Source organism: Hordeum vulgare, chromosome 3H (assembly GCF_904849725.1).
Source record: "Hordeum vulgare subsp. vulgare chromosome 3H, MorexV3_pseudomolecules_assembly, whole genome shotgun sequence".
Classification (NCBI taxonomy): Eukaryota; Viridiplantae; Streptophyta; class Magnoliopsida; order Poales; family Poaceae; genus Hordeum; species Hordeum vulgare.
The window spans coordinates 176,455,919-176,470,250 of NC_058520.1; the positions used below are offsets into that span (position 1 = coordinate 176,455,919).

Sequence of the window (14,332 nt, forward strand, 5' to 3'; positions counted from 1 at the left end):
AGCACCGGATGGTGCGAGCTTACCTTTGAATAGGCTGAGGTTGGATCGAACTTTTTTTCGATCGCCATCATTTTACCGAGGCTTCGGGTTATGCAAATGATGATTTTTGGCTTCGTAGTGTGCTGTCATGAAGTTTGCCGCCTCCTCAGTAATGAATGCCTCGGCCATCGATGCTTCAATTCTACGTTTATTTTTACACTTAGCTCGAAGCGTCTTCTCTCCCTATTACACGAGGGCCCTACCCCATCTCTCTCTCTCTCCTCCTCCTAGCTTCTTCTTCCTCTCGCCGCGGGGACAGAAGAGATCGGGTCGCTGGTCAGCCGGCAGCTAGCGACCGCGGGAGGACCGGCCAGCAAGCGTGGGGACTCCGCTACTCCTCGCCGCGCACAGGGAGGGGGTCACAGGGTGGCTGGAGGTGGACCACAGTGCCACCACGGCTGGATGGGACGCGGTGGCCGACGAGCGCCCGTGACGTCGGTGCCTCGAGGCTTCCCCGGAGAAATGGAGATCGACGGCGGCTTCACCAGCACTTGGGGATGATGTGACCATGACTAGAGGAGAGGGGGAGAGCTCTGGAGCCAATATTGCCATGGGGATCTGACGGCGGATGCTCGAGCATTCGGCCATAGGGATCACCAGAGGGCTTAGGGAGGGGCTTGGGAGGTTGCTCGAGAACGTCAATGGCTCGGGCACGCCCTAATATAGCTGCGGAGAGGGGCTCTCGCGATGCCGGGAGATGCTCCGAGAATCCATGGCGGTATTCCCTCGGCATACACCTCCAGGGGCAAGGGGATGAGGGGGAGAGGGCTCTAGAGGGTTTGCGCACGCCGGGAGAAACTCTACTACACTCCCGGACAAGTTAGAACCTGCTGGAGACAAGCTCCCGTCTACTCAAACGCACAGAGCCATGTTTTCACACGCTCTGCACGTGGTCACCACGGTGCCACGACATTGCCATGCCCCACAAGCTCTCAAATCATATCTAGGCTTATCTACACATTATTCTGAGTTGACCTATAAATCAGGATAGCACTGGGGAGCAATGATGTGACCAAACTAAGGCCAAATAGTTTCCAACAACAAGGTGTTTCTGCTCTGGTGTGGCCACCACAGTGCACCTCTTGGCATGATATTTGGATGAGGTTGACCACTCACTAAGGTCACTGTCCTGGCCAAAATTTAGCACAATCCAATAAGTCTAGAGGGTACTTCCTTTGTAAGTTGGCATACTGGCCAGAAATAGAGAAGATGATGCTCGGGTTAATTAGCTAAATGGAATTGGCTGAAACTTGGATGAGACTCTTCATTTGGGCATATGAAGTCACTTTAAAAGTTTCATACCATGTTCACAAATATAAATGGTACTTCCTTCACAGTGCTCCAATCTGGACAAAATCTTAAATAATTTACTAAGGAAGAATGGATTGATGGAATGGGCTAAATTTTGGTGAACAAGGATTATTTATCATAATGAACTACTCTGCAAAATTTCAGCTCAAGGGAAACAAGGAATCAAGCACTTCCTTTGCAAATAGAAAATCTGGACAGAATCTGCAAAGGGATGGTGTGCTCAATTTTTGAATTGGGGAACTTGATATTTTGATGGAAAGGATGAATATATGGATATGGGAAGCTCCACAAATTATTTGGGATTTTTCCTAGCTACCAAAATGGTAGTTCCTTTGAAAAGGCCCCAAATTGGAATATTGGCTTTAAATTGGAAAAAGGCACTTTTCCATACTTAGTGATGGCCAATATTTTATGAGAGCTTCATATGATCACAAAGAATATCTCTACAAGTTTTCATGACCTTGGGAGATGGATAGACATTTTCTTGGATTTAATTCCTCAGAAAGGCAGAAACGGGAATTAATTCTAGAAGAGAAATATTGTAGCTAACTTGGCAATATTTTTGCACATCTAGAGTCTATGAGGGAAGAATGATCTCTGGGAATAATTGAAGAATGATCAGAGCAAGGGAAATGATGGCTCCTTTGCAAACACAAGGGCAGGATTCCCAATTCCAATATTTCGGAGCTAGGGTTTCAAAGAGGTTCGGGGTTTAACGAACAAGGGCAAGATGGGACAAGGACATGGGAAAGGTAGTGAGAGATTGAGGATAGACTGGATTCACCTCGTCATTTGACAAATTCCAGAGGAAAAATTTGGGAGAGAAAAGCTAGGAAGGAATAACAGCACAAAAATCGATAACCCGATTTTTAGGGTGTTACAGTCTTCCACATCCTCCTGCAATCAGGCCTCCAAGCAATGCAATGGTGAAGTTTAATCCAAGAACTACAAGGGTGAACATGGTGAATGCAGCTGAAGCACAGAACTCCTCATATGTGATCATGGGTAATCTCTTGGTTAACTCTATTCCTGCCAAAGTTTTATATGATTCTGGTGAATCGCATTCATTCATTTTGAGGCCTTTTGTTTCTAAGCATGATTTAGTGATAGAGGACACCCCAAAGCCGTTTAAAATCATTTCTCCGGGCATGCAAATGACTTCAAATGGGTTTGTTCAAAATGCTTCTGTCAAGATGGGCAGTTATTCCTTTCTGGCTTCTCCAATTGTCCTTGGCAATTCGGATATTGATCTCATCCTTGGCATGGATTTTCTAGCAATGAACAAGGCGTTTATTGATTGTGAAGCCAAAGAAGTCAAGTTGACTCATCCTTCAGAGGACTTGATCATTTTCGTTGCTCGCGATGAAATGATCCGTGTCTTTTCCCTCAATGAGAAGGGCGAAATCTCACCCATTTCTCAAGTTCTGGTGGTCTATCAGTATGAAGATGGCTTTCCACAAGAATTTACAGGAATGCCTCCGCACAGGGCAGTTGAGTTTGTAATTGAACTTGAACCTGGAACTGAACCCGTCTGCAAGCGTCCGTATAAACTTGGTCCCGAAGAGCTGAAAGAGTTGCAGAAGCAGCTTGATGAGAAAGAACGTGTGGTTATGATCAGACCAAGTTCATTTCCTTGGGGTTGTGGTATTCTGTTTGTCAAGAAGAAGGATGGCACGGACTAACTCTGTATCGATTACCGTCCACTGAATAAGAAGACAATCAGGAACATGTATTCACTTCCCAACATCAATGAATTGTTTGAGCAATTGAAAGGGGCCAAGATTTTCTCTAAGCTTGATCTCTGTATGGGCTATCATCAAATCCGCATTCGCAAAGAAGATATACCCAAGACTACCTTCAGGACAAGGTTTAGCTCTTATGAGTACAGAGTGATGTATTTTGGTCTCGCCAATGCTCCTCCGACTTTCTCTCAAATGATGAATTATATCTTCTCCCCCTTCAAGAATGAATTTGTCTTGGTGTATCTTGATGACATTCTGGTCTAGTCTAAAATGGGGGAAGAGCATGAAGAACATTTCCTGCTTGTGCTTGATAAGCTAAAAGAGCATAAGATCTATGCTAAGTTTTCCAAATGTGAATTCTGGTTGAAGGAAGATGTGTACCTTGGGCACATCATCTCTTCCGAGTGCATCAAGGTGGATCTTGTTAAGATTCAGGCCATTGTACAGTGGCAGCCTCCTCAGAATGTGAAACGCCTTCGAAGCTTTCTCGGGCTTGCAAGCTATTGCAGAAGATTCATTGAGAACTTCTCCAAGATTGCGAAGCCTCTGTCCAACCTTATTCAGAAGAGTGTGAAGTATGTCTAGTCCACAGAGTGTTAGCTGGCATTCGATACACTCAAAGATAAGCTCACCTCAACTCCAGTCTTGACTCCTCGTGATGATTCCAAGCCTTATCAAGTGTTCTGTGATGTCTCTCTTCAAGATCTTGGTGCAGTCCTGATGCAAGAGAAGAAAGTGGTTTCTTATACCTTGAGGAAGTTGAAGCCAAGTGAGAAAAACTACTCCACTCATGATCTTGTGTTGGCGGCAGTGGTCCATACTTTGTTTACTTGGGGACACCTCTTGTTGGGCAGACAGGTTGAAGTCTACACTGATCACAAGAGTATCAAATACATCTTCACTCAACCTAATCTCAATCTTCGTCAAACTCGTTTGGTGGAGATGATCCAAGATTATAATTCAAGCATTGACTATACTCCACGCAAAGCAAATGTCATTACAGATGCTTTGAGCAGAAAGGCTTACTGCAACAGTCTCATTCTGAAGCCTCTCCAGCCTTATCTCTGTGAATCTTTGAGGAAGCTCAACCTTCGGATAGTACCTCAGGGATTTCTTGCTAATATCCACATTTCTCCTACCTTGGAAGACCAAGTCCGTCAGGATCAACTTCTTGATGCTATGGTGAAGAAAGTGAAGATTGGCTTGGCAAAGAGCATTTCGAAATATAAGTGCTTCCGTGTTGATGACAGAGATACCTTGTTCTTCGAGGACTGCCTTGTCATTCCGAAATGAGAGCTCAGGAAAGTTATCATGGATGAAGCCCATAATTCCCTCCTCTTGATACCTCTAGGTAGCTCCAAAATGTATCCAGATCTGAAGCAGACCTTGTGGTGGACTCGCATGTAACTTGAAATTGCTCAGTTCGTGAACGAGTGTGATGTGTCTCGTAGAGTGAAGGCGGAGCATCAAAGTCCAGCAGGCCTCCTTCATACTTTGCCCATACCCGAGTAGAAATTCGATCATGTGGAGATGGATTTCATCATTGGGTTTCCGAAGTCCAAGAGAGGCAACGATGCCATCTTTGTCGTCATCGACAAGTTGGCAAAAGTTGCTCACTTCATTTCGATCAAAGAATCTATCTCGGCAGCTCATCTTGCAGAGTTGTATACGTCAAGGATAGTCGCTTTGCATGGTGTTCCAATGCTCATTTCTTTAGATCGTGGAAGCCTCTTTACTTCGAAGTTCTGGGACTCCTTTTAGACTGCGATGGGTACTAAGATCCGTTTCAGCACAACCTTCCATCCTCAAACAAGTGGTCAAGTTGAGAGAGTCAATCAAATTCTTGAAGATATACTCAGAGCTTGTGTGACTTCTTTTGGCATGAAGTGGAAGGCTGCCTACCGTTTGTCGATTTCTCATACAACAACAACTTTCGAGCAGGCTCAGGAAAGGCCCCATTCGAGATTCTATATGGCAGGAAGTGTCGTACCCCAATCAATTAGTCTGAGACTGGTGAGCGTCAGATTCTTGGTAATGACATGATCGCCGAAGCAGAAGAAATGTGTCGTGTCATTTGGGATAATCTCAAAGCAGCCTAGTCCCGCCAGAATAGCTACTACGATAGCAAGCATCATGACATGACTTTTCCGCTCGATGATTTTGTGTCTCTCAAAGTGTCTCCCATGAAGGGCACTCAACGCTTCAGCATCAAAGGAACGCTTCCTCCTCGCTTTGTTGGTCCTTTCAAAGTTGTTGACAAGGGAGGTGATCTTGCATATTAGTTAGATATTCCATCCAATTTCTCCAATGTGCATGATGTGTTTCATGTCTCTCAGCTCCGGAGATGCTTCAAGACTACCGAGTGCACAGTTGACCTCCAAGATATTGATCTCCAGCCCGACCTATACTACCATGATCATCCTATATCAATTCTTGAAGAGACTGAGCGCAAGACCCGCAATAAGTCCATCAAGTTCCTCAAAGTGCAACGGTCACATCATTCCGACAAAGAAGCCACTTGGAAGCATGAGGACCTACTCTGTTCCGAATACCCTGAGTTCTTCCAATCATAGATCTCTGGTCGAGATCCTCTTGTAGTGTGGGAGAGTTGTAAGAGCCCCAATGCAATGCCTTCCCCTTTTGTACATATTTCCTTGTATGAAAACCTTGCTATGTTGATCAAAGTGGTATGAGCTTAATAGTGTCTTCATTTTATGTTGCATCACGACATCATGCATAGCATCATTTCATTTTGTTCTTGTCTTGTGTTGCTTGTGTTGCACCTTGGTATGAAGTGTGAGTGCAATGTGTGGATGTGCCTTTGTGTTTGCATACGATTGGGTGCAACAAGATCCACCTAAAAACCCCTTGTTGCACCATAGTATCAAAACTCCATCCTTTCCAATTATATTAGAGGCAGATTTATAAGTTACTGTTTTTGCCCCAATAAAAAGTTCCTCCCCTTCTAAAAATCTTCTTATTAATTTTGGTATGCCCCCCCTTTGGTTGAACCTATTTTATTTTTGGTTTTTATTTAAAACTAGAGTCTTATTTAAAATAAAAGACATTTATTTTCCTCTTCAAAATGCCCAATTTATTTTTATAAATTGTGTCATGATTTTAGAAGACCACAACTATTTTATTTTGTTTTAAATCTTTTCCTTTAAGGCCGTGTGATTTAATCAACCAGGTTGTCATGTTTTATTTGCAAAAGATTTTAAAGGAGAGAGGGAGAGTAGTCGGCCCATGTGATGTGTCTTTCGGCCCAGAGCCCAGCTCGAGAGCCCTACGTCCACCTCCCTACGTCACCACTGTATGAAGAGTGTGGCCGCTGCCGATCTTTCTTTTTCTCTCGATCGACGGCTCCAAGTGCGTGGATCGAGCCTATAAAGCCGCCCCAGCTCTTCTCTAGCCCTAGTCGCACCGATGCCATCCTCCTCTCCCCCTATCGCCGTCGGGGTGAGCTCCCGAGCATCGCCGTCACCATGGACAGCTCCTGCTCCAGCTCCAGCTCATCGCCGGTGTAGCGTCGCCCCTCTTCTTCCCCCACTGCACGAGGAGCATGCAGACGCTAAGGGAGATCCATTCCCGAAGAGATCGGACGCCAAGGTCTTCTACCACAATGTCGCCGACGTCCACTACTTCGGCCTCCTCCGGCGAGCATCTTCTACAGGAGAGCGTCGCCGCTGTTCCTCGCCATCCCCAGAACCCCTCTTCTCCGCCCCTGGGTGAGCAACGCCCCGCTCCCCTTGACCTCTCTCCCTGCTAGCCTCGCCGCCCCGCGTAGCTGCAGCTTGTCGTAGTTTCTCCGACGATGCAGAGCGCAGTTGCACGCGTAGTGCATGTGTGCATGCATGGCTCGTGTTTCTCTCTGATCTGTAGCTCGTAGAGCGTAGTTCAGCGTAGCAGTTCCCCGCGTAGCTGCCCGCGTCTGTGTGCCTGCGTAGCTTCGGTGAGAGTCGTCACCGGCGTCTCTCTGTAAAACAGAGCATGAACCCCTTTGTTCACTTCAGCTAGTGTGGATCCCCTCCTTTGGTAGATCCACCCAGTAGCCCAGCTCGTTTGTTCTCTGCGCGCAAACCGTGAGGTCTTGGGTTCAACTCCCAGCGCCCACTTTTATTCGTTGTTTTTCCATTCTGTGATTCAGCTAGCTGAGTATATATAAGTGCTTTTGTTCCTCTGTTATAGCAATCACCCGCAGCCTACCGCACTGGCAACAGAACCACCGCAGTGGAGTGGGTCAAGGGTTTGAGCCCTGGCGCTCCTTTTATATTTTAGGGATTTTCCCCTGTGTGCACTTGGCAAGATAGTCAGTATACGTGGACTTGCTTCCCCTGTTAGGCTGCTACGTGCGACCCAGACATCGCACGGCTGTGACTCACGCACGCGCCTGCGAAAAAATAAAATAAAATACACATCCTAATACAGATTCTTTTCCATAATACACTCCTATCCACATCTTTCCCCTTCTGTTTGAACTGAAGCTCGAGGTGAAGCTCAATCTCCATCGCCCCTCCGGCCGCCCATTCATGCAGCAGGCCAGACGTACGTCGCCGCTCACAAGCGTGGAGCATGGCTTGGCTGGCAGCGGCCCGCCTGCGCTTGCCGGACCTGGTTGTGCAGCAGCTTGGCCATGACCGGCGTCTCAACCGGCCACACGACAGGGTGGCTCGTCGGGCTTGTGGCTGTGGCCCGCCTGCGCTTGCCGGACCTGGCTGTGCAACTGCTTGGCCATGACCGGCGCCTCAACCGGTCACACGACAGGGCGGCGCGTCAGGCTTGTGGAGGAGCTTGGAGGAGGGGTCGAGGGAGCGAGAGGAAGGACGTCGTCGACCGGAGCGTCAGCGCCATGGATTTGATGCTTGGAGGGGAGGGGAGGGGGAGAGAGACTGCAATCTTATGATCCACGATGTTTGGCATCTGCAGGTTATGATCGGTTTTTGTAGAAGCTGTACAAGGGTGCATCATGCTGCTTTTTCCCGTCCAACACTCGAGATCATGACGCAGTTAATTGAAAGATTCACCGTCAAGAACTGAGTCAGGTTTCTTACTTTCGGTGTGTGAGATTGATCGTCACCCTCCTGGTTCCTCGGACCACTCCTTGGAGAAGCCATGGGGGACGCAAGACTTGGAGATGCCATTAGGGACGTGGATTACTTTGCTGCTCAATTCAAGAAAGGCCGCTATTGATTGTAGTAAGACCGTAGGTCGCTCCTGCCTCCTATGAACTATAGACTACAGATTTGCATTTTGGCGCGCTTTTGTATATGTTGTGGATCTATTCGCAAGAAGGCGGGAGATTGGATTGTTCCCTCCAGTTTTGCTTTTTGTTTTAATGATGAGAATATTACGGAAAAAAATCTGTATTAGGATGTGTATTTTGTTTTATTTTTTCGCAGGAATTCTGGAGCGTGGCGTGCATGGAGCCACAGTCGTGCGATGGCTGGGTCGCACGGATGGGCGCACGCAGCAGCCGCAGGCAAGGCGCGTCCCCCTGTTAGTGCAGCTACATTAGTGTAGCCCAATGGTGGGGGCACTATGGTTAGAGCAGGAGGTGGTGGGCTCGACACTCCCCTTTTATTTCTCTATTGTGTTCTGTAGTTGTGCCACTGACAAGTGGGCCACAAGGCCCACGAGTCATGCACTACGGGCCCCTGGTGTCTATGACTAGTGGGAACCCCTTGTCAAATTAATTACTGTGGTGATTTAATTTTGTGTGGTGTGTTAATTCTATTGTGGGATAATTCCATAAATGGAATATGCCAAATCTGGCATATACCAAATTTGGTCTGATGTGACATACAAGTGAGTTATGATTTGTAGTGGTTTTTCTTTTCTGTTTTTGTGTAGTTTTACCCTTTTATTTCTTTGTTGTGTTCTGTAGTTGTGCCACTAACAAGTGGGCCTGGCCCACGTGTCATGCACTACGGGCCCCTGGTGTCTATGACTAGTGGGAACCCCTTCTCAAATTAATTACTGTGGTGATTTTATTTTGTGTGGTGTGTTAATTCTATTGTGGGATAATTCCATAAATGGAATATGCCAAATCTGGCATATACCAAATTTGGTCTGATGTGACATACAAGTGAGTTATGATTTGTAGTGGTTTTTCTTTTCTATTTTTGTGTAGTTTTACACATGCAAGTATATGAGTGTGATATATGAAAATGGGGTAGAAAATCTCAAGGAATCCAACGGTGACATTGGATTTCACATCTGTGCAAGTTTAAAAAAATGTCATTTTGTGATGAGGTGGCATTTTGTCATTTTTTTAGGATTAATTATATGCATGCTATGAAGTTTGTGCCAACATGAAAGTTCTAGCTTTTTATGTTTACTTTGGCCTGGAATTTTTATGTAGCATGATACTCTTGTGAATAGGTGGATCCTTTTTTGTTTTCAAGGGATGAAAATGTTGTTGTTTGGGTAGCTAGAAATATTTCTACGTTGGAACCAATATTTTCTTCCCTTCTCAAATTAATTACTGTGGTGATTTTATTTTGTGTGGTGTGCTAATTCTGTTGTGGGATAATTCCATAAATGGAATATGCCAAATCTGGCATATACCAAATTTGGTCTGATGTGACATACAAGTGAGTTATGATTTGTAGTGGTTTTTCTTTTCTGTTTTTGTGTAGTTTTACACATGCAAGTATATGAGTGTGATATATGAAAATGGGGTAGAAAATCTCAAGGAATCCAACGGTGACATTGGATTTCACATCTGTGCAAGTTTACAAGAATGTCATTTTGTGATGAGGTGGCATTTTTTCATTTTTTTAGGATTAATTATATGCATGCTATGAAGTTTGTGCCAACATGAAAGTTCTAGCTTTTTATGTTTACTATGGCCTGGAATTTTTATGTAGCATGATACTCTTGTGAATAGGTGGATCCTTTTTTGTTTTCAAGGGATGAAAATGTTGTTGTTTGGGTAGCTAGAAATATTTCTGCGTTGGAACCAATATTTTCTTCCCTGTTTTGTTCTGTAGTTGTGCCACTGACAAGTGGGCCACAAGGCCCACGTGTCATGCACTACGGGCCCCTGGTGTCTATGACTAGTGGGAACCCCTTGTCAAATTAATTACTGTGGTGATTTAATTTTGTGTGGTGTGTTAATTCTATTGTGGGATAATTCCATAAATGGAATATGCCAAATCTGGCATATACGAAATTTGGTCTGATGTTACATACAAGTGATTATGATTTGTAGTGGTTTTTCTTTTTTGTTTTTGTGTAGTTTTATACATGCAAGTATATGAGTGTGATATATGAAAATGGGGTAGAAAATCTCAAGGAATCCAACGGTGACATTGGATTTCACATCTGTGCAAGTTTACAAAAATGTCATTTTGCGATGAGGTGGCATTTTGTCATTTTTTTAGGATTAATTATATGCATGCTATGAAGTTTGTGCCAACATGAAAGTTCTAGCTTTTTATGTTTACTATGGCTTGGAATTTTTATGTAGCATGATACTCTTGTGAATAGGTGGATCCTTTTTTGTTTTCAAGGGGTGAAAATGTTGTTTGGGTAGCTAGAAATATTTCTGCGTTGGAACCAATATTTTCTTCCCTTGTTGTGAGCATGGTTTCCATGAATGTGTTGATCTTTGGTGGTTGCACCAATGGCATGAATTGTAGTGCTTGAACCCCTCTACAACTTGGGACCACAAGATTATTCATAGGACTTGCATCATAGTTTTATTCTTTGTCAAAAGTTGCTATTCTATTCAAAATGGGAGCACGTGAAAATCTGTGATTTTCACCAAGTCTGAGATTCTGCTAGTATTTTCATGCCCCGTTGATCTGTTCCTATTAAGTTTTATGTGGGGTTTTAGCCCAAGAAATGAACTAGCGATTATTTGCATTTGTGTTCCTCTACAACTATGTTAAATTTCATGCCTTAAGGTGGGTTGTAGCTACTTTAATGCTTGCGAGTAATGTGGTAAGATGCAGTTAGTGGGCAGATTGTGTGCTATATTGTTTTGGGCTTTATGTGAGCTATGCTTGATGGATTGGTGTGTTCTTTAGATCTATTCCACCTGGAATTGCCAACCTTGCAATGCCAAGTGGGTGCCCATAGCTACTCGTATTTTACTGTTATGTCTCTGTAGCCCTCGTGTCTTGTTTTGTAGTTTCCGAGAGCTACGTAACTCGGTTCACGGCGTTCTTTATATCTTTTTGCACCGTTTTCACCTGATGCATCCATTCCTGCCATGATAATGCATGTCTAAATAAGTTAACTTGAGGTTTTGTCAAGAATAGTAATAACTCAAGTAATGCATGAAAGATGACTAGTATACAAATGCCATGCTTCCTTTCATGCCACACATGCATCATGTTGCTTGTATCATTGTCATTTGCTGGTGTTTATTGGTTGTTCAATTCTTTTGTGTAGCATCGGGTGGTGAGAACAAGTTCGAGGATTCTGTTGAGTATGTTCAGGAAGATCAAGAGCAGTTCCAGTTTGAAGATTTCACGTGCAAGATGATCATGACTTTGACACCGTTTCCAGCTTTATTATGCCTAGTTGAACCGCTTCCATAGTTACTTATCGCTGCCTACCACCTGACAAATAAGCCTCCAAACATTTCCATGAAACCTCTAACCCATCACCTCCTAGCAAATATTATTTAGCTAAGTTAGTGCTTGCTCAACCATGTTATAGAATTGCTAGTTGCAGGTGCAAGCTGGTCCATGTGATAACATGGGCAATTATTATCATCTTACTTTAAATGCTCTTTAATTAATGCACATATATAATTGGTAAGAGGCAGAAGGCCTCGCCTTTTGCTAGGTGATTTGTTCCGCTTTTGTCGCCTTAGTTTTGGTTATCGGTGTTTTATTCCATAACTGAGCGCTCCTAACATGTTTGGGGTTTTTATGGGGACCCCCTTGGTAAATCGTTTAGTGTTAATGCTTGTTTGGCAAGACCCAACCTTGGTGTTAAATTTGCTAATAACTTAATAATAAAGCATAGGGAATAGCTACCCCGAGGAGACTTAATCAACAAACCGGGACAGTGCTCCTCATGAGTGTTGGTCAAAACTAGAGCCACTTGCAGGGCCACCCGGGGCAACTTGGGGATTTCTATCCGGCCACTATATGTAGTGCTCATCCGTCGTGTCCTGAGAACGAGATATGTGGCTCTTATCGGGTTCATCGACACATCGGCTGGTCTTGCTAGACTTGTCTTACCTTAACGATATATCTTGTGCATTGTGATTCCGGTGAGACTTTGGGTCTTCTCAGAGTTGAGATTTTCTACTAAGGAATCCGATGAGATCGCCAGTTTCATGATTAAGGATTTCTATGCGGCATGTGGTAATTCGTCATGGATTAGTTGGAGCACACCTGTAGGGTTAAATCTTTTGGAAAGTCATGCCCGCGGTTATGTGGCAACCATCGAAACTTTTTTAACATCGGGTTCTGATGACCCACAAGTATAGGGGATCAATCGTAGTCCTTTCGATAGGTAAGACTGTCGAACCCAACGAGGAGCAGAAGGTTGTGATAAACGGATTTCAGCAAGGTAATAACTGCAAGCACTCAAAGTAGCGGTGACAAGTGATTGTGTGGTGAGATGATTCGTAGCGAGCAACAAGTAACAAAAGTAGCAACATATCAAAATATCGAACGAATACCATCACGAATGCAACATATCAAAATACCGAATGAATACCAAATTCACATGACTACTATTAGCATGACGTATCCCATGTCCTGAGGAACAAAAGTAACTACTCACAAAGCATAATCATATTCATGACTAGAGAGGTAATGAGTAGCATCAAGGATCTGAACATAAACTCTTCCACCAAATAATCCAACTAGCATCAACTACAAAGAGTAATCAACACTACTAGCAACATTACAAGTAACAATCGGAGTCGCGAGACAGAGATTGGTTACAAGTGATGAACTAGGGTTTGGAGATGAGATGGTGCTGATGAAGATGTTGATGGTGATGAGTCCCCTCCAATGAGAGGAGTGTTGGTGATGACGATGGCGATGATTTCCCCCTCCGGGAGAGAAGTTTCCCCAACAGGATCGTCCTGCCGGAGCTCTTGATTGGTTCTGCTCAAGTTCCGCCTCGTGGCGGCGGCGAAACCACGAAAAAGCTCCTCCTTGATTTTTTTCTGGACGAAACCCTTCATATAGCAGAAGAGAGGGCAAGTGGGCCAGCAGGCTGCCCACAAGACCTCATGGCGCGGCGTGGGGGGTGGCCGCACCGTGCAGGCTTATGGCCACCCTCTGGCGCCCCTCTTGCGCTTCTTCGGCCCAGTATTTTCTATAAATCCGGAAAAAATCCTCGTTGATTTTTACGGCGTTTGGAGTTGCGCAGAATAGGTATCTCAAACTTGCTTCACTTTCAGGCCAGAATTCCAGCTGCCGACATTCTCCCTCTTCATGTAAACCTTGCAAAATAAGAGAGAAAGGCATAAGAATTGTACCGTGAAGTGAAATAACAGCCCAAGAAGCGATAAATATCAACATGAAAACATGATGCAAAATGGACGTGTCAACTCCCCCAAGCTTAGACCTCGCTTGTCCTCAAGCGAATGCCTAACTCAATAAATATGTCCACATGTTTAGAGAGAGAGGTGTCGACAAAACAAGATACGAACATGCATGCATCATGATCATGATCAGAACAGCAATACCAACATATAATCTCTCATGCTAAAGTGATAATTCCTTCACGAAGTAAAGCATGGATCCAAAACCTTACCGAGAAGTAGCAACCGATAGCCTTAAGTCATTGAAGCAATTGCAATTTATCACAACATCACAAAGAGTCAAATAAGAGGTTGTAAAGCAAATCCACATACTCAATCATTCTTTCGTTCTCTACAATTGCTACAACTCACGTGGTACTCATGAGATCAAAGTTTCAGCTGGACATAGAGAAAGATAGGGGCTTATAGTTTTGCCTCCCAACTGCTTACCTCAAGGGTAATGCCAACAATAATAATTCATGAATACTTACCTCCAAGTTGACATATGAATATAGATCTTTCCCAAGCATATGACATTAGCCAAGCTAAAGGCGAGATAAGGAATTGGTGATGATCACCATGACTCTTTCAAGGGAAAAAAGTAAAGGTACAAGATAGGCCCTTCGCAGAGGGAAGCAGAGGTTGTCATGCGCTTTTAGGTTTGGATGCGTGTCCTCTTAGTGCGGAGGAACGTCACTTTATATTGCCCCCTGTGATAGAGAACTTTATTATGCAGTCT

General features: G+C 44.4%; 1 protein-coding gene across 5 annotated transcripts; it reads left to right on the forward strand.

The window, feature by feature from the left end:
* Window positions 1-6,474: 6,474 nt before the first annotated feature.
* On the forward strand, window positions 6,475-11,890 carry LOC123443411. 5 transcript variants are annotated; one of them, XM_045119759.1, is made up of 3 exons: window positions 6,488-6,820; window positions 8,492-8,646; window positions 11,493-11,890. In XM_045119759.1, exons 1-2 carry the CDS (start codon window positions 6,519-6,521, stop codon window positions 8,610-8,612), a joined length of 423 nt encoding a protein of 140 aa, XP_044975694.1. In that variant the 5' UTR covers window positions 6,488-6,518; the 3' UTR covers window positions 8,613-8,646; window positions 11,493-11,890. The 5 variants fall into 5 exon arrangements, with proteins under 5 accessions (XP_044975693.1, XP_044975697.1, XP_044975698.1 ...); XM_045119758.1 differs by lacking the exons at window positions 8,492-8,646; window positions 11,493-11,890 and adding an exon at window positions 7,577-8,347 and having other exon boundaries at window positions 6,475-6,820; XM_045119762.1 differs by lacking the exon at window positions 8,492-8,646 and having other exon boundaries at window positions 6,487-6,820; window positions 11,493-11,722.
* Window positions 11,891-14,332: the final 2,442 nt, after the last annotated feature.